This window comes from Branchiostoma belcheri, unplaced genomic scaffold (assembly GCF_001625305.1).
Source record: "Branchiostoma belcheri isolate BF01 breed outbred unplaced genomic scaffold, Haploidv18h27 scaffold109, whole genome shotgun sequence".
NCBI classification, from domain to species: Eukaryota; Metazoa; Chordata; class Leptocardii; order Amphioxiformes; family Branchiostomatidae; genus Branchiostoma; species Branchiostoma belcheri.
In genome coordinates, this window is record NW_017802480.1 from 60,115 (window position 1) to 85,182 (window position 25,068).

Genomic DNA, 25,068 nt, shown 5'->3' on the forward strand with positions numbered 1-25,068 from the left:
CTAACTGTACGTTACTCTGTGACACTGATATTTTCTTGCCAACACATATATATTGAACTGTATGATAATAAAATGACATTATTCAATGTACAAAACACTGTTTCTACTGTCTTTCTTTCAGTACAGAGTTGAAAATAGTAACAGTGGTCCAATATCAGTTTATTGTACTTCAGATTTAAACTGGACAATAACATTCGTGATTCATAAATAATGAGCAAATTGATAAAGTTGAAGTCTTTGTGAATACCTGATGCATACATAAGACAATTGTCTATAAAATGTAGTGAATATGTGTTTTTATCTTATGATCTATACATATTAGATGCATGACACATAAACAACAACTACTGCTACAGTCAACAAGATCTACTACTACATTGTACACTAGTAAGATATTTACTTTCAACAATAAATATAATGTGTCATGTCCTAAATTGTGACTCTAACACATATTCTGTTTTCTTACAGTTTGTATATAGCACTTATTTTTGGCTCTTCTGTTGAAACTCCTCTAGATCTTTCTGCAACTGTTCCTTCTCTTCCTTCAGTCTTTTTACCTTGTTCTTGTTGTACTGTACCCTGTTCTCTAGTGTCTGCACTAGAGACCCACTGAGCACCTCCATCAGGTGACTGAGGGACTGCATGTAGACTGTACCATTATGAATGCAGGTGGTCAGGTCCAGGCCTTCCCTGTAAAAAATGTACAAGAATTCAGAACAAATACTGTAAATCGTGAAGCTTTTATGGTGGCTTTGATGTTGCGATGATGTCTCCACTGTGAATTTATGACCCCACGAATATTTCTTCCTTGTAGACTACTGTACTACATAATCAATCTAACCACGAATTTAAAACTCCATGAAAATGTCTGTTTCCCACTAACATGAAATACAACCAATAAAGGTGTCACGATTTGCAGTACATGTAGTAAGTTTTTCACAACAACAGATAAGGTTTAAACAAAAACAACAAAAAAAAGCAACTTTAGGGCCTGCTACATGTAGGGATTAGAACCTTTAGTCAGCAACCCTAACCATCAGACCACCTTGCTCCTTGGTGAATAGGAAGGACAATTACTCACCCTAACGTCCTGCTGTAGGCCTCCTGTTCCTCCTGTGAGAAGATCTGAGGCAGCTCCACCAGTGACTCCAGACACGGCCGGCTCATGGTGTCCTTAGGTAAGATGTGGAGAGGGATCTCTATTCTCTCATACCTACGGGACAAAATAAACAAACAAACAAATAATGATACAACACCAAACAACAAAGGGATCACTATTCTCTCAGTCAATACCTAAAGAAGATGACCTGGTGAACAAACAAACAAATAATGAAACAACAACAAATAACAAAGTGGGATCTCCTTCTATCATAAAAAAACAAACAAATGATGATACATGTGATGTCTGCTGGACAAATAATCTGCATCATGCTATGCTTTAGGTTGGTATAATATGGAAGGACCTACATGGGGGGCTCCCCTTCTGGACTCTGGTTGATAGACTGGAAACATGTGACCTGTACCTGGTGTCTCTGTATGGGGGAATGGGAACAAATACTTGTGAGTGGTATAACAATAATGTGGTAACCTGTATAGAGTATAGCCTGGTAGAAATTAAAGTATTACACACTGCAAAACTATTCGAACCCTCTACTCAGTAAAGATCCCTGGCTTGAAGACATTAGGCTCTCACTGTAGACATACTGGTAGCCTACAATGTCTGGCTACAACAAGGCTACTAAAGAGATACTATATGGTAAGATGGTTCCATACTTTTGTGGCCTTGTCCTCATTGAAGACAGCAAAGATGAGCCCAACAAAACAGTCGTCCATAAACTGGTAGGACTGCTGGGTCTGAACATCTGCAGAGGAAGGGAAGAAAACAGCAGTCAGTTTGTTACCAAAACTGGATACCCATTTTCACCTGAGTCAAATGAGGAAATGCACTGTAGGACTGGTGTAAAGTGCCTTTCCCAGGGCACAACATTGTTGCCTGCTTAGGATTCGAACCCAGAAGGCCAGAACCTTAGCTTTAGATTCTAAGTCAACAACTTTAACTACAAGACCACACCTTGGTTGAGCTTTTACCAGGTTGTCGAGTTGACTTTTCTTTGAGGGAAGAGGTAATTATAACTTATAAGGGTCAGATAAAATACAAAAAGGCTAAGTTTACAGCCTTTGAATTCCTAACAGATCTATGATGTTGCTGTCATTGGTCCCCAACTCACCCACATGTGACGGCCACACGGTGATGTGTGGATGTGAGTGATACCAGCCGACAACTCTCATTGGTCGGTTGAGCTGTACGGCCAGCCGCTCAGCCTCCGTAGACGCCGCGGACAGCTGTTCCGGGGAGATCTCCACCCGGTCCTTCCGCTTGTCCGACCTTCGCAGCATGATGACAGCAGAGATGTGGACTGTCCTGCTGGGGTCAACCTGGGGGGAACAGCTCAAGGTCATTAAAGGGAGCACTAATTTGAGGGTAGGGTCACTAGGGTGTTATTTTGCAACAAATATACCACAATTTTAGGAAGTAGAAAATGCATATAGTGATGATATACTTCAAGGTATAACCTATTTACTTCACAGTAAAATCTACCAACCAAAAAGCATGACCCTAGCATGTCTAGAGGTAGAACACAAGATTTCAAAGCCAGAACTTTTGCTGCATGCAGTACCACATGAAGCTGCTGGGGGGTATATAATCTGATGCCAACCAGCACATATCACAAAATATCATAATTTTATGATCTAGCCACAACTTCTCGAGTTCTGCTGTTCTCACACACACACACACACACACACACACACACACAGACACACAGTGACACACACACTCACACACACACACACACACACACACACACACACACACACACACACACACTGACAGACACACGGCTTTGGTGCATGGTGGAGACGCGCTAGGCGCCTATTTTTATGATGGATATTTGGAGTTGGGGAGGGGGGATCTGATCTTTTTTTACTCACCTCTCCAATACAAAGTCCCATCACCTCCTCTCTCTCCGTAGACAGCGCGTGTGTTAAACACACCATGTAGGCATCAGCGGCCAGGTGAACAGAAGACACTGACATCGCGTTTACTCAAATAAGTACAGTAAAATTAGAAGCAGATTTCGGTTACTCTCGCCTTTTTCTTCCGGTTTCCACAATATGCACCGCAGCAAAACGAATCTCAGTGGTTTTCAGTTTCTAGCGAAAGAAATCATTCAAAGTTCTGTTTTGCGAGAATAAACTAAATTACACTTATATTGCGAATTTTTTTGCAGCTTTTGATAACTGAAGCAACTCTTTATAAAATCACCAGAGAAAAAACAACAACATTTTCTTGTGTGGCTGCGGTGGAAGTTCTTACTTTTCCAAAAGGGGAGAATATATAACTGTTATGTTGGCAGTTTTTTTTTTCATAAATTCCTTTGTTTTCAATACAAATGTAGCTAATGATATTAGCCTAAATTTGTATTTCTATAAAAAAAGTAATTTAACCATTTGTGACTATGAAATGATATTTTTAGTCACCCCTATTTGTGATATCGGCTAGCCTAATGACCCCGAATAACCCCAACAACCAAAACACAAGCCAGACGCCACATTCACGAGTTGCACATTCCCAGGATCCTTTGCGCACAGGGTAGGTCACGTGGGCGCACAGGGTAGGGAAAGGTCGCGGTAAACCACGTGACTCATCCTCGGCTCTGGTCGGAAGAAGGTGCCCTAAGCTATCTGGCCGATAGTAGGCTGGGAGCATTCAATTTCAAAAGTCTGTCTTTTTGTCACATTTTCACGTAGTATGTTGAATCAACCCTATCCTATCCCATACCGATAGTCATGGAGCAAAAATTCGATGCCGCTTTGCCGTACGAACGCCGTGAAAAACTACGTGCCTCCCGCCGCCGGCAGTGGTGTCAGCCATTTTTGAAATTTCCGAGCGCTCGCGAACACTTCCGACTTCTTCCGACCAGAGCCGAGGATGAGTCACGTGGTTTACCGCGACCATTCTCTACCCTGTGCGCCCACGTGACCTACCCTGTGCGCAAAGGATCCTGGGAATGTGCAACTCGTGAATACCGGAACTGCACAAACTGGTCCAGCGACTCTGCAAAGTCTGCCGATTTACCTGCCGACCCAGTCATGTAGACCATCTTGGCAAGGTGGGAATTCTTGTCTACATGCTGCTGAATAGTTGGAATTAGTAGTTTTCCTTTTCCAGGTTTAGTACGTGTGCATTTTGTAGAAGGAGGGCGGGGCTAAAATTTCTAAGAAAATCTATCCAAGCAAAGAGGTTGAATACCCTCCTTGAGCTTCAACTAGTTAAAATGTTTTGAACTGCACTAAAGTTAGGCCGCATTTATATGTGAAAATCCTAACTGTTGGATATCTCTTGCAACGTCATGTGCTGTTGTTGTTGTCTTTGTTGTTTGTGTGAATAGACAACTTACTGGCGCCTATCCTAATTATAATATGCACACCGTGTGTTTTTTATAACATCAGGGATGATAACATGAAGCGTGGCGCCCTATTATGGCGTGCTACCCGCATTCCCTGTGATTATAAACAAATCTCGATTCCGTGCCAGACGGGCGTCTCTAACAATTACCGGGTTTTCTTGTCTCTTGTTACATCATTAAAACAGACTTTCTGAGTCTGCTAGCTGCGACCAGTGACATCTCTCTAACGAGGCCAGGGGACTGCACTCTCCACTGATGACTACAACATCATGGTACGTGGACATAATTTTCGTCCTGCCTTTCTATATAGTTACTGTAAATTGTGAAAGTTACGGTAGTTAATGTATTTTCGTGGTAACCTTTTCACTGTGAATTAATGACACTGTATTAAAAGATGTCTTTCTTCATTCTTGTATGACTTAATACTATACTACAGATTTGTTAAAGCTATGAATTTAAGACAGTGAAATGTTTCTTATTGCATATAATCACTGCAAGAGTTGCATGATTTACAGTACTTATAGACACACCTTTTGCATTATTTAGTAACAGGGTGTAGAGTAAGTGTTCCTAACAGCCAATGCCATTGAGCCAACACAAAGCTCAACCAATACTTCGGCTCAACTAACAATGCCCATGACATAGATGGCCCCCGTTGAGTCATTCTCCTGGGTTTAAATTCAATGAAAAAAGGGTTCTATAAAATATAGGTCAGGCACATTAAAGGACCTTGCATACAATATACAAGGTAACTAGTAGTCTTCAATCGCAAGGAGATATAGCCTATAGGGTCCAACATTTGTTTTTGCTTTCTTTGAACAAAAGGAAAAAAAAAGGCATTAGGCATTTTTATTTTTGACAAATTTCAAAGTCTTATGTTGTCAAGCTCTATTGAGCAATCCCCAAACCCAATAACCTGTCTGTCCCTTTCCTTTCATTATGTAACAATTCCCTGGATATCATTGTCCTGCATTATTAATGAGCTCAAGTCTGTACAAGATCAAAGAAACATGGCAATTTTTTAAATGCTATATTATCAGAGTTGAATGTGACATTTACAATGTAGCTGCTGAAGGTTTGACAATGGTAATGACTAGAATAAAACAGAAAATTGGATAGAAAGCTCTTTTACCGCTGCAATGTGTGGTTGAAAATTACAATGGACATCATACCAAGGAGCACAGTTCCAAATTACATTCAAGAAAAATAAAAACACTTCTCAGAGGTCTGTGATGGTTACAAGAATCCAAATACTTACCAGAAGTCTGATTTGGTCACTGATTTCTTCTTGTTCCTAATGTTGTTCCAGGGTTTGCTGTGCAGAGTGTTACACAAAGCACGCATCAAGATGAGACGTAAAATCGGGCAGTACGGCATGACTCCAGTTGTAGCGTTCCTGGCTATTGTTGCATTAACCCTCTACGCCGTCTACCCATCGCTACGACAGACACCGGTGAGGGAGAAGCCAGCGTTGAAAATCCGGGACAGGTTTGACATTCGACAAGTCACTCATGCAATAACGACTACAGAGAACGTCTTCAAGAGGGGACACGAAGGATTTCTCAAGAAATTACTGTTACGGAAACATGAAGGACAGAAATCAGGTACAGGATACAAGATGACTTTATTGAAAATTGCCATTGAATTAAAGCTAATGAAAACCATACAATGAAAACCGTGAATAAGGTAATTACTACATGGTTAATAGAAAAAGTAGTAGTCATATAATTATCATGGCTTAAAATAACATAAATTGTACAAGCATGTCGGCCTTGAACTAAAAACATAATGTTGCAATGTCTTGTTTAAGGCCGTAATTGCATATTTTCTGTGTATGATGATTAAGTCTGCAACAGGAAAGATATAAGGATGTTCACTAAACATCCAACCAAAAAAATCCGGGTTTTGCGCCAGTGTGATTCATAAGGCTGATGTAGTATATTTCCACTGGTAGAACACACAAAAGTTAACACAGACATATTGACTACATTAACAGGCATACAGGAACACAGCAATAAGGAGGAACCCCAGCACACAGGCTGCAGACGACCTGAACTTGACCTCTACACCCCGGAGATAGAACACTGGTTCCACGACGTGGAGCCGCTCAAGTGTGAGGTCGGGCAGAAGGAGCTGATCCACTTCCAGAATGATGTCATCAAGATCGACCTCGACATTCTTCCAGAGGTCATGAAGGATTTTGATGTGAGTAGACTAGTAGTCTAATATGAAGGTGTTGTCTGTAAAAAAAAGGTAAAGGTACTACCATTGCTTCTATGAGAGGCTATAGGGACATAGTGGGTTGTTAGTCCACTGTGCCTAGGACACGATATTAGAAGGTGGAGCCCATCCCTCTCCTTTTACTGCTTTTGACCTCCCCAACATACAGAAGACACTGGTACTCATTTTACATCTGGGTGGAGTGTGGAAATTTGTGTAAAGTGCCTTTCACAAGGTCATGAATTTTGTTTTCATAAAATACAATTATTATATGTTCATTCTTCACATCTTCTATAACTTTCCATATTGCCTTTCAGGATTTTATCTGCATATTCCGCTCCCTGTACAGACGGGACGAGGACTACACACATTTTGATCACGAGCAAATCATCAATATGACAGGCTACACAAAAACATTGCTGGACTTCAACATAGATACAGGTAAGGACACAGCCTCAGTCAGTATGACCCAAACTAATGAAGTATGAGGTAAACAAAGGCTTATTAATCCTTTAGCCTCCCTAGGACTGTTAAAGCTTTCCGTTCAATGCTTTGTTTGAAGGATATATGTTATTACTAGTACTAGCCTAGTATATTGACTGTGTGACCTTTGTGGAAGCATTTTGGGCTATCACAGAAAACCCATTTTTCGACTTCCAGGTACAAAATTGTTTGAGTTTGTGTTACTGCTTGTCCCAATTGCTTCTGAATCAGTTCCATAGTGAGTAGGAGGTGATGTTGACTCTGGGTTGATAGGAAGGTCATACCAGTAGTTTGGTTTGGCTTCATGCTAGTTTTGTTAATCTTTTTCATCTGCAGACTTCTTTGAGATCAGCTGTGGTGAGAACCCGCGTCATCACGACTACAAGGATGGTTACATCTACAACCTACCCGACACCGACATGACCAAAAATGTAACCAACGCTAACGACGGTCTGTTCGAAGAACATCAAAACGCTCTGTTTGAAGAACGACAAGACAACGAGACAAAAATACTCCGAAAACTTCTGGACGAACCTGATGGTGATAATAATGATGCAGAAGATGAAGATGATGATGAAGAAGATGATGAGAATGAGTATTCCATAAAGTACCGTCGCTACAACTATCATGACTATGATGATTACGATTACACATCTTTGAGAGATGTGGCATACGAAATGCTATTTTCACACATCCATCCTAAACCAACGGTCTTCGCCGATGCCAAACAGAAACTTTTAAAGGACACAGCACTCGGGTTGAATGTACTTATGTTCGGGTTTGACTCTACGTCTAGGTTGAATTTTATCCGTAAACTTCCAAAGACGTACAAATACATGACTGAGATCCTAGACTCTGCTGTGCTGACTGGGTACAATATCATTGGTGATGCCACAACAGCTGCGCTTATTCCAATGCTGACGGGACAGACAGAAATGGAGCTACCGGAGGTGAGGAAAAACCAGGATGTTTCTCATTCCGTGGACATTTACCCCCTTGTGTGGAAGGAGTTCAAGAAAAACGGTTATGCAACCCTCTTTGCGGAGGATCAACCAACAATGAGCGTTTTCAACCTACGGTTAAACGGGTTTGAAAAACAGCCCACGGACCACTACATGAGACCCTTTTGGCTCGAGGTGGACTATTCCGAGCTGGCTCATGGAAATTGTCTCGGTTCGAAACCCAAACACGACATTATGCTCGAGTATATCATGGACTTCCAGGAGAAGTACAAAGATTTGAGGAGGTTCACTTTTGGATTTTTTAGTGACTTGAGCCACGGTGACATCAACCCCCTTGCTTATGCAGACGACAGTATGCTACAGTTCCTTCAGTCACTATACAGGGACGGGTACTTAAAAAACACTATGCTGGTCATTTTTGGTGACCACGGTGCTAGATATGGTAAAATTCGCTCAACATTCCAGGGTCGACTAGAGGAAAGACTACCATTTATGTCAATAACTTTACCAACCGAGTTTCAAAAGCAGCACCCAGAAATTGCAAAGAATCTAAAAAGCAATGCAGCCAAACTGACCACACCGTTCAACATACATAGCACTCTGTTAGACATACTGAACTACAAATCAGGCAATGCTTACCCGTACAGAGGACAGAGCTTATTCCGTGAGGTTCCAGAGAACATGACGTGTACAGAGGCAGGGATCGCCACCCATTGGTGCACCTGTATGGAGTGGGAGGAGCTGGACACTGGGCAGGACCATGTGGTCCAGGCTAGCAGGGCTGTGGTGGACTTCATCAATGAGCAGACCTTGCCCTATAGGTTAGGACCTTGTTTGTCTTTCAGTCAGTTCCTCCAAGACAGTACAATTTTACACATTTTTACATACGTTACTGTAGATACTTTGAACATAATTAAGGTTAAATAGAGAGAATACGATGACAGTGGAATTATTAATTATTTTCCCGAGGCCATATCAGCACTTACCACAAATCCACAAATCTATCAAGCTTTTATAGGGGCCTGACCAAGCTACAAAATGTCATTTAAACAATGTACATGAGAGATAGATATTCTGAAAAAGGTTTGAGCTGTGCAGAAAAAAATGGACATACCTACATTTTTTACTGTTCAACTTCAGTCTTTGTCCCACAATTGTGGTGAAAATTACAGTTCAAACCTGCCTCAGAACAGTTGATGTCAGTCATGATATCAGTCAGTTCCTTGGTGTGATTAACAGTTGAGTTGCTGTTTTTCAGGAGTCTGTGTTCCCAGTTGGACATCAGCGCCATCAAAAGAGCTGACCTGGTCACAGCCAATGAGCAGGTTCTGAGGTTCAACGGCACTCGAGACGAGGACCAACGGCTGCCCAGGTTTGGCCGAGAGGTGAACGTGAAGCAAGCAGATATACAGGTTCATGTTTTTTTTTTTACAAACTGTAGGACATTAAATGTGCATTAAATGCACAACGCAATATGTACACAGACCTGTCCTTGGTGCTGAACACAACATCTATACAAACATATAGTAAACTAATGCACAACACAATATGTACATAAACATGTCCTTGGTGCTGAACACACCATCTACACATACATAATACAGTATGTACAAGACCTGTCCTTGGTGCTGAACACACAATCCATGCAAACATATAGTAAACATATAGTAAATATACAGTATATATACATACCTGTCCTTGGTGCTGAACACACCATCCACGCAAACATATAGGACACTAGTGTACAATACAGTATATATATATATATATACAGACCTGTCCTTGGTGCTGAACACACCATTCACACAAACAAAGTCTGGATACTGGTGCACAACACAATTTGTACACAGACCTGTCCTTGGTGCTGAACACAACATCTACACATACATATGGGTCACTGGTGCACAACACAACTCTTTATACAGACCTGTCCTTGGTGCTGAATACACCATCTACACATACATACAGGACACTGGTCCACAACACAATCTCTCTCTATATAGAGAAATAGTATGTAGTATCCTGTTATAGTTTGCATGATAACTGAGTTTGAAACAAATTGTGCCATGAAAGACCAAAATATTTCCAGGAAGTCTAAAAATCTCCAATTTCTTGTTTATACTGGTACAACTGATGTCTGAACCTACCAAACCATCCATGCAGGTCATCCTTGAGACTTCCCCCAGCAATGCGCTGTTTGAAGCCACAGTGACGGTATCCTTCAAGCTCCAGACGTACACAGTACACGGTATCAGTCGGATAAACATGTACGGTGACCAGCCGCACTGTATCATGGACCAGTACCCACACATCAGGCAGTACTGCTACTGCAAGAGCCAGCCTGCACTTAGGAAAAAAAGATAGACCGTTTGCTTTTTACTTTTTGAACAAAATTCTATTTTTCCAAAGCCGTTGTTTGAAGGCAATATTTGCTGTTTTGGTGATGCCCATTGCTGTTGTTAAACCTTGAAGAATTTGTAGAGTTACTAGTAATGCAGGTGGATTTTGAGCACTATACACTCAGTCAAACTTGTATAAGACGACCACCCAGGGGACTGAGAAAATGTGGTCCTCTTAGACAAGTGGTCTTTTTATACAAAAAGCATGGTGACAAGACAGAACAAGAAAATTTCAGCAAAATTTCCACCAGTTTGACAATAGACTGGACCATTTTACATTGTGATAAAGACTCTTGAGCAAGAAAAATGGTCCTTAACATGAAAGTTGTCTTCCTACATTCTTTTTACGGAATATAGATACAATATAAAGCTGTTGTGTAATGTTTTCGTCATGTTAGGGTTGACAGGTGAAAGAAATTCTCTCATTTCTCTCAGCTTCCTAGTCACTGCCCTGTGGTGGAATGTCTTCCTTGCTATTGGTCAGGAGAATACTGATCTCCTTTCTATGAAAGGGTCATGGAAAATAATGTGTTATTCTATAACATACAAAAAACGAATTGCGAGATGTTGGATTGTAACCAACACACTACATGAGATGTATCAGACTTTACACAAATTTGAGTTTGTGTGTATTTTACTATGCAGTTATTGTATTACTATGTAGGATTACTTTAAACTGAAATATAGCAAATTACCCAAGTGGAATATACAATCAATCATGTTACTTTAGATAGCAAATACTACAAAAATTGTTTGTACGTGTATCTTTTTTATCATTTGACTGTACAAGTAGGTAGAAATAATGAATTGGAGGTGTGCAAATAGTTAATAATATATTTTTCTTGGGGTGCAAGTTACTACTACAAATGTATGTTGCAATGGATGGACCTGTATGACACTGAGACTTATAATTGATGATAATCACTTTCTTCCATATTAATGATTATTTGATGATGGTGTCTGTTGTGAAGTGAGGATAAATAAAAGCTTATCAGTGTACAGAAGTTAAAAAATTATATCTACCACCTGAAACTTAATATGACCATCCTGGGTTGTAATTTAGAATAAGAAATACAATGTATTCACACCCCTTTCTGAGGCCACACCAATTTAATTTCTTGGTTAACGGATTTTTCTAGAAAAATAATGGAGCGGGCGGGCGAAAAAATAAATAAATAAAAACAGGCCTAGGCATCCTATTATAGCCCCAAATACTAGTAGTACAATTGGAGCCATGAAGTCAACACAAAAGGCTGGGTTAACATTTAAACAATGAATTTTGAACTTTTAATCCAACCACTGCATTGATAAATTGAAAAACTGCAACAACTAGGAAGAAAATGACTTTCCTTATCTGTTGGGAGGAAAATATGAGCATGTTTTAGTTGATTCAGACCCAGAACCTTTTTTTTTTTTTTGCAAATCGGAAAAAAATGAAGAGGCAAATCCGAGAACCAACAAATTAAATTGGTGTGGCCTTAGAATAAGAAATATAATGTATTCACACCCCTTCCTGAGATTTTAAATCAGACCACTTCATGATCAGCTAAAACATTCCAGATCACTCAGCAATACTCTAAAGATCATTGATTGCAAGTCAATCTAAATAGATGAATTTGGAATATAGAATATAATAGTATATGTTAGTTAGAAATGAGGTGAAACCTCTTGTATTTAATAGTTGTTTCATGCTGCAATATTCAATAATTGTACATAACTATATATGGTAGCTAGTCCTTTTATAATGTATAAATTGGAAAATGCTAGCTTATGTAAACATGTAATGTTTGCAGTATTCTAAATGTTGGACAATCATGTTTGAAGTATTTGTGTGTGATACAACTATTGCCAGCCAGAATACAAACATGTAGTACAAGCACTTTGTTGAGTGGAAAAGCTGAACAGGTAAAATTGCAATAAGCACATTTATTAATGATATGTAAAAGCCACTTTTGTATCACTATGTCAAATGAATTGAATAATTTATGTTCTTTTGGTACTTTTTTGAGTTATTGCCATTTTGCTTTAGGTTGAACTATCTGTATTCTGTTGATGCAAATTATAGATGGAAAATAAACCAAAACGTTACATTAACAGGAATTGGATGTTCTTTATTTTACAAGTTGTTTCTTTGACTTTATCCCTAGTCTAGTACAACAAAACGCAAATGACTCAAACGCAAGCATGGCCGAAACCAAGTAGATAGATTCTCAAATACAAAGACTTTTATTAAAGATGTGATGATTTGTTCAATGACCCACAGAAGCAGTGAGTTAGTGAGGCTGCCTGTGTGACAGTGATAACATTGAAAATATTGTGTGTGAAAAATAAGTCATGAAAAATACACGACTAAGCCTTAACTTTGGCCTACTGAAAGGAAAGTTTTTAAATCTAACACCTGTAGTCTGTTACAAACTGTCATGATGTCAGAATTGTGTTCAGCATTTTGCTGTGTAACCAGGAGTGCTCTCTCCCTATTCTAAAGCTCACTAGAAGATTCTACATGGTGTAGCACACAATGGATATAGGCACACTTTCTTGCTTTTGACAATTACAGTTCTGTATATACATGTTTACAAGTTTCTAGAATGGAGAATAACAGCTGTGACATTGTAAAACTAATGAGAATTGGCTGATTGACAACATATTGTATTGCTTTTCTGAGACATCCCTATTGCAGTACTTACATGTTAGTTCTCGTGGAAGAACATTTTAACACTTTTTGGACCTAAATGGAATCATCCTCTCGATTATTGCTAATAGTAAATACATATTGAATGTGAATCTCAAAGGGAAAACAAGACATCTCTAGGCACTGACTGCATTTCTGGTAAAATTACCAAATCCTGAATGATATTTGCACAAATTAAAATGCATGGAATGCTGGAAGCACTTTTAAGAGTCTAGAAATTGTTGAGAGAATGCTTCAAAAATCCTTCAAATATTCCAAGTATGTGTTCCTGATTGACCACAGTCTTGTCACACTATCGGATAAGAGGTCATCACTTACAACAGTGAATTAGATTACATTTAACAGAGACAGGGAAAGAATTACACTACTCTGATATGTATCATTATAATACAGTTATAATACAGTTAGCCAATAGCCAGACTCCTAAGTACAGTACTGTTCAGCAAAAGTGCTGTCTACATGTACTTTTGCTAAACATTTTGATATGGATTCAGTCTGTCTAAATGCATGATACATGTATACACAATATGAATACAACTGCACAGAAAAAAATACTGGGGTAAAATAGGATTGTAAAGATATTATCTCAGTGTTCATTACAGTCTTTGAGCAACCTAATCTCAAATGCATGAAGTACTGATAGAAACAGATGGATCATGGGTAGGCCTGGAGGTTAAAGGTCACTGAGGTCGAGGTCATCATCGTCCCAGTCTGTGACAGACACGAGGGAGCTCTTCACAGAAGACGGCCTGCCTGTGGTCTGGTCCTTCATTACTGAGGAAATGGAAACAAACTTTATTAGAACTGCCAGAAGGTCCAGTTTCCTATTTACCGCATTAAATCGTATAAGCTACAAGTCTTTTTTCTCATGATCTGTAAAACAAAGGCTGTTAACAAGTACATTTTACTAATATAAGTATTTTCAGTTTTTGTCAACTTTTAGTTCACCACATTTCCTGTGTCTGATCTTTTGATCTGCCATCCTGTCTATGAATGTCTTCTTTCCATGCACAATTGCATCTGACCTTTAGACCTTCTGCCCCAAGTCACATGCTGTCAACCTAACACTGAACAATTACAAATAAACACACAAACTCACAGCTCAGCCACCTAAAACAATACTTCCATAGTCCCAAGAGTTTATAAGATTGTTCTATACCTCTGGCCCCAGCAGATGACCCCCACACACTTGTACCCAGGGTGTTTGTGGAGTCAGAGTCATGCCCGTGTCGGTTGGTACCACCAGTGGGAGGGCGGGACCTGGAACAGGACAACATGGGTCAGGATGGAAATATTCCTCACAATAGACAAGACGTGCCTTCTGGATTATCAATCACTATCAGTAAACACCAGCATATTCTATCATTAACAGAAGTGGAATGTAATGTGAGTTCCCATCTTATCTTACCTGTTGCGCCCGTCTGGGTTTTCTGATAGAGAAGACAGTGAGAAGGTATCGTGGCTGTCATCATCTTCATCCTGTAAAGAATTCAGTATGGTATTAGCCCTCCATCAACTAAATTGTACCAGGAAAATTGTATCAGTAAGTACCAACATTGCCATGTTGTAAAATTATTAATAGATAAGCTCATCAAGTCTATAAGAGTGCCATGCAAATGTACCATAAAAATACATAGTTAGTACTAGTTATTACTAATTTTGCACCTGGCTTAAGAGAGCCTTTAAGTCAGATAGATTTTGACATGACTTTATCTATAGGCGCTCTTGAATTTTCTGTTGGCTAAAGTAGTACTTCAGTTACAGTCACTGTTACTTCAAGAATATAAATTTAAGAAGTTCTTGCCCACCTCAAAGCTGTCCCTGCTAGTTCTCCTGTTCCCCTGGCCCTGAGCCTTCTCCCCTGACATGGCGTCCACCGCTCCTGCCGGCTTCTTATCGTCCCTCCTCCTCCCCGTCAGCTGTGCCTCAATGGACTGTGCCAGCTCCTTCACTATGGTACCCTGGGGCTGTCTCACTGCCGAGACGGGGGAGCGAGGCTTGGCTGGGGCTGCTCGCACCTTACTGGGGCTGATTTCTTCCAACTCACTGCCACTAAAAACAAAGAAATTTCCGGTTCAGACTTCGGAATAATTTCGGTTTTCATGACCAAGTTTAACAACCCATTTTCTTGTGTCTGACCTTTTGACCTTTTGTCATTCTGCCTGTCAATCTTCCCCACACATGTCCTATCAACCTACTCAATCCAAACAGACACAGAAGCTCAATCCAAACAGACATAAAGGCTCAAACAAACAGGCAAACAAGCAAACACACACACACAAACAAACAGCTCAGCCACTTACTGTTACTTTACCCAGAAGCAATTAGAGAATTTACTTTATAAGTATGAGAGAAAAAAGTACAAACTTCAATAAAGAATATTCGCATCTCACGACACAGTACCTTTCTGAGTCCCAGTTGCTCTCAGTCTCGTCGTCCCCTGCCTGGGGAATAGCCACTGCCCCACCCCTGGGGGCCGGCTGTGGGCTGGAGGGGGTGCGCTGTCTGGGCTGGGGGGTAGGGGTGGGGCTGGGGGTCCTGGGGCCCGCGTCGTGGATCTCAGGGAGGGACACTTCACTCTCCGAGGACAGGGAGAAATCCTCCTCAGATCTGTGATGGAAGGGAAATAAGTGTATGTGTCAATTGTGAACTTTTTGCAGTGGTTGCAGTGTAATGACTTTAGTGACACTGCAAGTATGACAACTGTACTACAGAATTGTTTATTTTGTATCAACTGCAAATTGAGTACCGATAAAAATTATATAGATTCAGTTAACTTGGATAGGACATAAAGCTGTAGGTCCCATTTTTTAGAGAGACCACACCTTGGATGCAATGCCATTGTCTCTCAAGACAGACGGCTGCCAACACTAACACACACACCTAGAGTAAGTTAAAAAACTCTCCGTACTTATCGAAAAAAGCAGGAATATCTCCATGGAGTGACTGGATCAAACCTTATAGTTACAGTCCAGTATTACACAGCTTGTGCTAACAAAAGTGGTGTGCTACCAGTTATGAACAAACGTCCACCCTACCCAGTGCTGGTGAGTGTTCCTGAGAGATGTTCCCTGTCCAGTCTGTCCGGTGTTCCCGTCCTGGGGGCAGGTTTGGGCGGATCCTTCCTCACCTTTGACCCCTGACCCTGCCTCTGTGACCCTGAGTCAGGACGTGGTCTCTTCTGGGCGGCCCTGACAGGAGGGGGGGTCTGGTCCGACCAACCACGCTGCTGGGAGCCTGTGGCTGGAGGGAGAAGTTATACAGCATTCGCATTTAGTAGTAGTATTTTAATAGAAATATTGAATCTATTTGCCTGCTACAAAGAGGCTATTTACATCAGGGCCCATCAACCTTTACTCAACCGCGACGGGGCCAACATCGTCTACCAGATACCTTTGACCCAGTGTTGACGTCACACTTCAGAAAAACCACATGACAAGCCTCACTGGGTCAGTCTACTGAGGAAGACCAGAGTGACTGCCAGTGGTCGAAAGCTCTAGGTGAGAGAACTTCTTTTGTTGGATCAAAAGTTTTACCTTTAACATGTAAACACAGAACTTTCATGACACTTTTTATTTCATTTAAACAACAGGCTACAATACAGAAACATAATGTATTTTGGAAACATTTTCTTTCTTTTACAGAAGACAGACAGATAAATATTGAAGAACTGAGTGACAGTTAAACCCCTGTAAGACCAAGCCTCACCAGAAGAGGGCCGACTGCTGCCAGCCTTGGGGGACTTCTGAAGCTCTTTCGCCCTGCGGTCCACAAAGTCCAAGTGCTGCTGCCGAACATCCCAGAATTCCTTGTACTGGTCTGCAATCTGGATCCTCTCCGTCTTCAGGACTTTCAGTTTGTTTTCCAGCGACTGAGCTGTTATCCCTGTAGTACCCTAATGAGGTATGGGTTATGTGATTAGTCAAAGGGCTTTGAAATGCTTTAACAAGAAATTTAAGATTTCAGACTTTTGGGAAGAGTTTAGGGTAGCTTTGATTGTATTGGAAATGTTAATTGTGTACAATTCACATTCATAGAGTGGAATTGTCAACTGAAACCTAATCTCCATCCACTCACTTCCAGTCCTTGTCACTGCAGACAATACTATACTTACTAGTATTGCATATTGCAAACCTCCACTAAACCAATGCCCCCTAAAACTTTATTTACAAGTCATGGCACTGCTTTTAAGTGCTGCCTTCCCTGCATTAGTATCATGTGCTTAATACTGTACTTCAAAAGAATCTTTACCGGTCTTATTCCTCTCTTCTCCAGGTTGACCTGCAGCTCCTCCTCCAGCTCATTTTTGATCCCCTGGATGAGGGTTGGGTTCCTCTTCAGAGCCTCCACCAGCCTCAAGCTCCTAGTGGTCCCTAAGGAAAAGAGCAAAATAGCAATTTAGGGTCAGTAGGAAGGGTCAATAGGTTCTTTGTTGTTGTTTTTTCTACATTTTGGCTGAAGTGACTTCAGTTGAACAAACATCAAGAAATACATCAAGACCAGGGTTGTCTCCAGGACTCCGTTTGCTTATAAGGAAGAGACAAATATTCCAACCAGTTTTGTGCTGCTGAAAATGCATAAAAAAACATTTTAGAAGGTTTGAAATTCAGATTTTGTGTGATCAAAGCAGTAACAAAGAGCAAACCAGGCTGGTAACACCATACATGTATATCTGGTGAGCAGTGTCTGTCCTTGGTGCTGAATGACACACCAACAAGACTGATGTCCCTGTCCTTGGTACTAAAAACCTATAACTTCTATAAACAATATTCAAAAAGTACATCACATCAGTGCCCTGCCTACCCGTCAGGTCATTAGTAGATAACATGGTGTCCTCCATGGTAGACTCCTCCTCTTCCTCTTCACTCTCTGACTCCTCTGTGGTTTCCGGCGAGGGTTCTCGTATGACGGGCACCTTCTGGGGGGAGGGGCCACGTCTGGGGGGGCTGGGGGACACTGGGGGCTTGGCCTTCACTCCGGGGGGCAACTGCAGGCTAAGGGGGGGGGGGTACAGAATAACCAGTTGTAAAGGTTTTTCACTCTTTATGTGTATAGCACAATTGTGTATTTCTTATCAAGCTTGATACACATTTCCCATAGCCAAATCTACTACCTTTTATAAGCAGACAAGCAGTAGGTAGCATGTCTTGTGGTTAGGGTTGTTGACTTAGAATCTAAAGGTTCTGTGTTCAAATCACTGTGCCCTTGGCAAATGCACTTTTACCTATAATGTTTTCACTTGAATACCTTGCTTCGGTTATGGATGTTCTCTTGGATGGAACGTAAAGCCGGAAGTCTTGTGTTTGAGGGGAGCCACACTTCGAAGATTCTACCACACTTATTGAAAAAAAGTAGGGGTCCATCCCAGTGTGAGTGGTTTAAACCTTACAGTCTAGGCTTACACAGCTTGTACCTACTTCACAAAACTGGTGTGTTACGCCAATAGGCAGTTTACCGGTTATAGGAAAGTAAACAACATCCCTTACCGGTCTGCTGGCCAGGTCGTCTATCTGTTTCCTCTGCTGCTTGATGAGTCTCTCCTGCTCCTTGGCCCTTCGGATCATCTCTTCTACCTGCTGGTCTTTCTTCTTAGACTTGTTGGCGATTCCCTCTCGCTCACTCTGTAGTGCCGCTGTCGTGTCTGATAGCAGACTGTTCATCTTTTCCAGCTCCTAACAAAAAGCAAAAGATTTTAGACTTACAGGATGTGTTTTGGGCATATTGGGACTGTGTTATGTGATCATATACCCGATTGAATTACATCATAGAATGGATTAATTACCTATGTCTGCATGACGTAACTTACTCTAGTGTTACTCTATGGTTTATGTTTCATTCTTGTTGACCCCATACCACATCCTACCACCAGGCCATACCGGGTCACAACCTTGTCAATCAACTGAACCCCAATCTCCACCCACTCACTTCCAATCAAACTCTTCCAAATCATTGATGTTGGATAGTACATGTATACCATCTAGAATGTCAAAAGAGAACTGCAGCATGCATCGTTGCACACACACACAAAAAAGGTGAAGAAGGTGTTTTTTAGGGAGCCCATACCTGTGTATGTTTGTCCTGCATCTTTCTCATCCTGTTTTTCCACTTGTCCTCCTGGGAGTCTAACTGTGACTTCAGATCACCCTTCATGTTGGCCTCGATTCCTGCCATCTAAAACAAGAAATTGAAATAGTTGCAATATATTAAACTTACAACAAACTCTGTCTTATTTACATTTTACATGTCCATTCTTTCCACTTGTTGATGCTGACTAGTACATGCACACCACCTATCAAGTCAAAAGAGTACTGCAGAACATACAAAACTGTGTTTAGCTATGACTTTTCCCTAAAGATCCCTTATTCAAAATCTAGTTATCAACATGTTCAAATCAGGCAATTTCCAACACAATGATGCTCACTAGTACATGCATGACCCCTAGCAGATCAGAAGAGAACTGCAGACACAAAATGTCACACAAGAAAATTCTCACCTTATCTTTCAGATCTTCCTTTAACTGCTGCACCTCCTCCTGTTGTTTTCTCAGCAATTCTCGTTCCTCGTCCATGTCATCTCGTAGTGCCCCCAGGTTTGACCGCGGACCGGACTTCTGCAGTTCCAGTAACGTGTTCTGGGAGGCCTGGTATTTTTCATTCACCTCTTTCAGTTCCTTCATAAACATGCTGCTCATCTTTTCCATTTGTTCCTATATATTAATGAAATAAAACTTTTAATATCTTAATGAACATGATTAATGTGATTTGTATATGTAGATGTCTTTATAGCTATTGCAGCAAAATTTTGAAATCTTGGCCCTCTAAAACCCTATTTTCTGCATTTTCGGGGGCAAATTTTGCTGGTAAACTAAGTTCAGTTGAATGAGTACCAGTAATCTCCATATTTTACACACAGATTTTTGTCCAGCAGAAATGACAGATTGGACAAAATTTTTTTCCATCATGACAGGCAAAATACCGTCAAATGATGAAAAGACGGAGGCTGGCTAGAACACTGCAATCATGTGACAGTCATGTGACAGTCATGTGACATCATGTGACAATCATGTGACTGTCATGTGATCCCCACCTGATGTTTCTTCTCCTGCACCTCCTTCCAAGCCTCCATCTCCTTCCTGCTCAGGTCCTGTAGTCTCTGTTGTTTCTCCATGTCCTGAGCGATTCCCAGATTTCTTTGGTTCCTCTCATCCTGAAAGTAACAATCCAACAATCCATTATGACAGTACTCTATGTAGTTAAGTGATTAAACATATGCAAACATGTTCAAAATTGGATATCAGAAGCATTATATATTATTGGTTATTAATGATAATCATATTGATCAACAGACTGCATCAATGTTTTGTTTCATACCATGGTTATACAGTACACATATCTGGCAACCCCATACCACATCTTTCTACCCAGGACATACCAGTCACAATCCTGTCAATCAACTGAAACAAAATCTCTGCCCACTCACTTCCAATCCATTTTGCTCAGAACAAAATACACACAAACTATCACAATATACACTAGATACAAAATACACTAGCACCACCCAAAACAATACTTCCATCCAGGGGGTAATCTGTTTATTACCTGTAGTTGTGATTCAGTAAGTCTTAATCTCTCCTTGATTTCTCCGAGTTCTCCCTCCAGCTTCTGTGTAGCAGCTCTGGACTGTACCAAAGTGGCATCAGAGGGGGGTAGAGACTCTGGGTGCCTCCTGTACACGTGCTGCTGTAGGAAGGAGGAGTTCAGGAAGGCCTTGTTGCAGTGGGGGCACTGGGGAAAAAATAGGCAGAAGATTAATAGTAATACAGATGAAAACTTTGAAAAGTTGGTGTCTAACAGATACTGAGACACTGAGATCTCTTTTCCTACAGTGCAAGATTGTCTGTTGATAGGGAAATACTTCTGGTTTTCGTGAATTCGAATGAACTGGAAGTGTGGGAGGCATATGATGTAACTTGATTGAATGGGCATTACAAAACTTCTTCAATTCCTCCATATACCAACCGCTTACTCAACCCCTATTTCAATCATCCATCAAAATTACCTCCCACCTTGCCTGCCATGCAACTGAAGCCATTAGGGACAAACAGACACACAAACCCACAACACAGCTACCCAGAACAATACATACATAATTGCTTAACAGTAATTATCAGTGACCTTCAAGGACACTACATGTACCTTGTGGTAGTTGTTTGCTCCAGCCTGCATAATGAGTTGTTGAGCTGCTAACATCTTTTTCCTCTTCCTGCTCTCCTGTTTCACCTTCTGAAGCTCCTCCTTCAGCTTCCCCATCTCCTGTTTCGTTTTCTCATGTTCCTAGTGAGACAAGTAAGAAAACAGATGACTTTCTACAAATTATGCATATTAATTGCTAGTATATGCCCTGAAAGTGTGGCGTCGGTGAGAGAGGCCCCGGGTTCGATACTCACCGCGGCCCGACGTTGTGCCCTTGGGAAAGGCACTTTACACGACTTCCCCACCATGTACGGTGGAGTGACGGCCACCGAGCCTCTTAGGCTAATCTGTCTAACTGGGTGCCAAAAACACCCTACGGATTTGGTGCGCCGATGTGTCAAAATCAGCACATTTGCGACCAAGAGCCGTTACATTTTTTTTATTTTTTTATATGCCCTGAAAATGTCAATACTCGGTCCTTCTAGCATTTACAGATCTAGAGATGATGGGATGAAGGCTACCTTGGGTTCCATCCTATTTGTAGACTAGGGCCCCCACATACTCGCTCCCTAGAAAATGGTGTATGAAATAGTGTAATATTCTAACTACATGTATATACTAAGTAACTATTTAATGGTAATACACTGTAATTATCTTACCTCGTTAGCCTTCCTGAGTTTTTCATCATGTGACCCCACAATGTTTGTCAGGTAGTCTTGGGAATGCTGTGAGAACAGGGTTGGAAACATAGTGTTATATCTAGTAAGAAATGGAATTCAATATTTGTCATATATGATCTAAGAAATTACATGAATTAAACAGTTAACTTCAGAGTTCAATGCAGGGTTTTACATTTTGTACTTACCAACAAATACTCTATAGTGAGCTGTGCAAGGCGAAACAGCTTGACAAAAGTGGGATCCACCATCCTCAAATCCTGCAAGAAAAACAAACTCACAAGTCAGTCACCCAGAACAATACTTCCGTACCAGAAAGTTATAACTGTTACATTTCTATATACATAAACGTATTTTTTTAAATTTGAAGGAATACCATTGAAGTCACACAGTGATAGCCTGGAGTCCAGTCTTGTTATAAAGTTTACAACACTGGACATAGGCTAGCAATAGTAGCATGGTGAGGTTTTGAAAATAACAATTTGTACTGACCACTTCCTGCTGTATGTCACAGAAGGTGATGTTCATGATGTTGTCCTGCAGACTGTGGAAGTCCAGCTCCCGAGAGATCCGGTCAACATCAACAGATGCTAACAGAACATAGAGAAGCAAAATTAGACTGCATGTATTCAGAGATATGCATAATATTGCAGTGACAGTGACTTTTGCAGTGGTAATACTAATTTTGTAGGGAGAGGGAGGTTTTCAGTGTTTACATGTACATTTACAGTTAGTAAAATATTGGTGGAGAGGTGCAATATAATACCATATCTTACCTATCTTTCTCCAGTCGACTCTCTCAAACCTTTTCCTGAATTGGAAACCTGTAGAAAAAATGGTAAAAGTGCAACATTTTTCAGTGAAGGAATAAGAAAACAAGTTATATTCCTATACTTTCAAAAGTGTATGTTTGCTTATGTACAGTACTGGTAAATTGATGTTCTAGCTATATATATAACTTGTTTTACTAGAGTATGAATAACCAACCACCCACCTGTTCCGTTAGCCCCCATACTGGTGCTGTAGCCGTAAGACTGCCCCTGGGCTGGACCATAGCTGTACTGTCCTGGCATCATGGCAGTCATACTCACAGCTCACCTCACTACATTAACCACTGCAAGGAATCATCTGATTAGAAGAGACAACAATGGACAATACACCAATGTTCAGCCAGAGTGTTGTGAGTTTGCCTGACTGCCCAGTGCTTCGCTACTGAGTCCTTTCACTTGCAAGACCTCAGTGATTATATGAAAGCCAGAAGCTAATAATGATCTTTCTTTCATAGTCAGTAACAGCTGCTGCATTGCCCACAGTTGAACAAAGAAATATGTTCCAGCAAGATTATGGTAACAAACCTGTTTTATGGTCAGCCAAATAATTTATGCCAGAGATCAAACAGTACCAGCTTGCCGATTCTAGCCAAGTGTAATTTGGACGACATTTACATGTATGACAAGTGCCGTAAAAGATAATTTATGATTTTAAAACTATTTAGACATTTGTGTTACACTAAATCATGCAAATCAACCTACTAGTAGTTTGCAGACTACTTTTATCCTCTTTCTGTTGCCTATTTAAATCACAGGTCCACAACTCCTGGCGTAGACGTTTTCACAATATGATTAAATGAAACATTCAAAAATACACTGTAGTCTTTACATAGGCAATTGTCGCATACTTTTGACGCACCGTCATGCATTTATTTAGCGTGAAAAAAAGAACAAAAGCAAAATGCATTAACCATTGTTATAGACAAGGCGAAAAGCAACCACCTGTTAAAGCCTACCAGCAGACATGAGTCACAAGACTGTAAGGCCCCGCCCTGGATAAGTACAAAGTGCACTATATTTACAGCTGCAAAGTCAAGTTGTTTACCTTAGCGATTAGTGGTTACGTGAGAAAAGCGTCTCACTGTAAGTTCACGCCGAGGGGCTGCGCTGACATATCTTACCAGAGTGTGTGTGCTCTTCCTCCGCTGTCTCGGCGTAATGTTTGAGTGCGATCTACCGCCTCGATATCTCGGAAAACTGCGAAATTCCACAACCCGCATGCAAAATTCTTTTCAAAACAGACGCCATCTTTGAAAATTCGTTTACATCTCAAAGCATGCTGGGAAATTTGAAAACATGATAAATCGTTTTATAAAAGTTTTTAATAAAGCTATATAAATCATCGTCTATTCTTTTTTCAAATTATTGCTTTAAAATGAAAATTCTTAGTGCCTAAATATTACTTTTGATGACATTTAGCGAAGGTAAAAGTATAAGTTCATAGGTCAACCTGTCGACCAATCAGACGATCCCACGACGGAATAGTCCAAAGTAGGAAGTTGTGATGTGTAGTTGTGCCAAGATGGCTTGGGAAATGGTCGGCGTCTATCGCCTCCTGTCTTCTATTCCTCTCTTTGTCATCATCGTCAATCTTCAGTACGAAGGTAAGGAAACCCTTTTACCTCAAGATCAGTTTGAATGGTGTACAGAATGCTTTAATGTTAATTTAGACGGCTTCCGAATGATGCTACACCGATGGGCAAGATGGGGGAGGGGGGCCGCCGGCAGATCGGAAATGAAAAAGTCGTCTGCTGTCAAATCTCTGTCGTCGCGCTCTTCTTGTATATCTCATAGCAAGTTTGATAACGTTTAACGGAAGAATTTTAAAACTCATATTTTACATCAAAGATAAATTTTGTCTGAACGTAATCTGTAATCTGAACATACAAATTTGTAAAGCAAATAAGTAACTTGAGGTGTGAAAGACCAAGGAGCTTTCATCACAAGGAGGGAGATCGACCTTAGTTTCCTTTCAAGGATGTTCGTAGCGCGTGTGAAAATTTGATTCACACCCGAGTGCCAATGACACTCATATGCATGAATCCCATGCCGGCGCGCTAGCGCCTTCCTTTTGTTATTCAGGTTGTTTACAACCTGGCACAGCCTAGTAATGGCGAATTGTCTATGGAGCGATTTTATTTTTG

General features: G+C 40.7%; 4 protein-coding genes across 6 annotated transcripts in view; 2 read left to right on the plus strand and 2 right to left on the minus strand.

Annotated features, from left to right (window-relative positions):
- Positions 1-387: 387 nt before the first annotated feature.
- Positions 388-3,165, minus strand: LOC109481191 (lys-63-specific deubiquitinase BRCC36-like). Its single transcript, XM_019783705.1, has 6 exons — positions 2,992-3,165; positions 2,229-2,436; positions 1,774-1,862; positions 1,468-1,532; positions 1,082-1,213; positions 388-690 (listed from the first exon to the last, which is right to left on the minus strand). Exons 1-6 carry the CDS (start codon positions 3,094-3,096, stop codon positions 483-485), a joined length of 807 nt encoding a protein of 268 aa, XP_019639264.1. The 5' UTR covers positions 3,097-3,165; the 3' UTR covers positions 388-482.
- Positions 3,166-4,085: 920 nt separating this feature from the next.
- On the plus strand, positions 4,086-11,684 carry LOC109481454. Its single transcript, XM_019784042.1, has 8 exons — positions 4,086-4,172; positions 4,655-4,741; positions 5,779-6,073; positions 6,466-6,674; positions 7,007-7,130; positions 7,509-8,955; positions 9,393-9,546; positions 10,298-11,684. The coding sequence occupies exons 2-8, from the start codon at positions 4,739-4,741 to the stop codon at positions 10,496-10,498; spliced, it is 2,433 nt and encodes an 810-aa protein (XP_019639601.1). The 5' UTR covers positions 4,086-4,172; positions 4,655-4,738; the 3' UTR covers positions 10,499-11,684.
- Positions 11,685-13,761: 2,077 nt separating this feature from the next.
- Positions 13,762-24,212, minus strand: LOC109480891 (zinc finger protein DZIP1L-like). Its single transcript, XM_019783228.1, has 21 exons — positions 24,046-24,212; positions 23,089-23,208; positions 22,871-22,918; positions 22,587-22,684; positions 22,283-22,354; positions 22,077-22,142; positions 21,421-21,558; positions 20,824-21,009; positions 20,312-20,431; positions 19,719-19,931; positions 19,289-19,396; positions 18,712-18,897; positions 18,029-18,212; positions 17,477-17,598; positions 16,934-17,120; positions 16,264-16,468; positions 15,629-15,835; positions 15,034-15,277; positions 14,634-14,704; positions 14,385-14,485; positions 13,762-13,999 (listed from the first exon to the last, which is right to left on the minus strand). The coding sequence occupies exons 2-21, from the start codon at positions 23,177-23,179 to the stop codon at positions 13,899-13,901; spliced, it is 2,748 nt and encodes a 915-aa protein (XP_019638787.1). The 5' UTR covers positions 23,180-23,208; positions 24,046-24,212; the 3' UTR covers positions 13,762-13,898.
- Positions 24,213-24,390: 178 nt separating this feature from the next.
- The window catches only part of LOC109481281 (dnaJ homolog subfamily C member 3-like), a 12,262-nt gene continuing 11,584 nt past the window's right edge, over positions 24,391-25,068 (plus strand). For all 3 annotated transcript variants that reach the window (XM_019783831.1, XM_019783826.1, XM_019783818.1), the window contains exon 1: positions 24,391-24,528. In XM_019783831.1, coding sequence (XP_019639390.1) covers positions 24,429-24,528 — 100 coding nt within the window. In that variant the 5' untranslated portion in view covers positions 24,391-24,428. The remainder of the gene's footprint in view (positions 24,529-25,068) is intronic.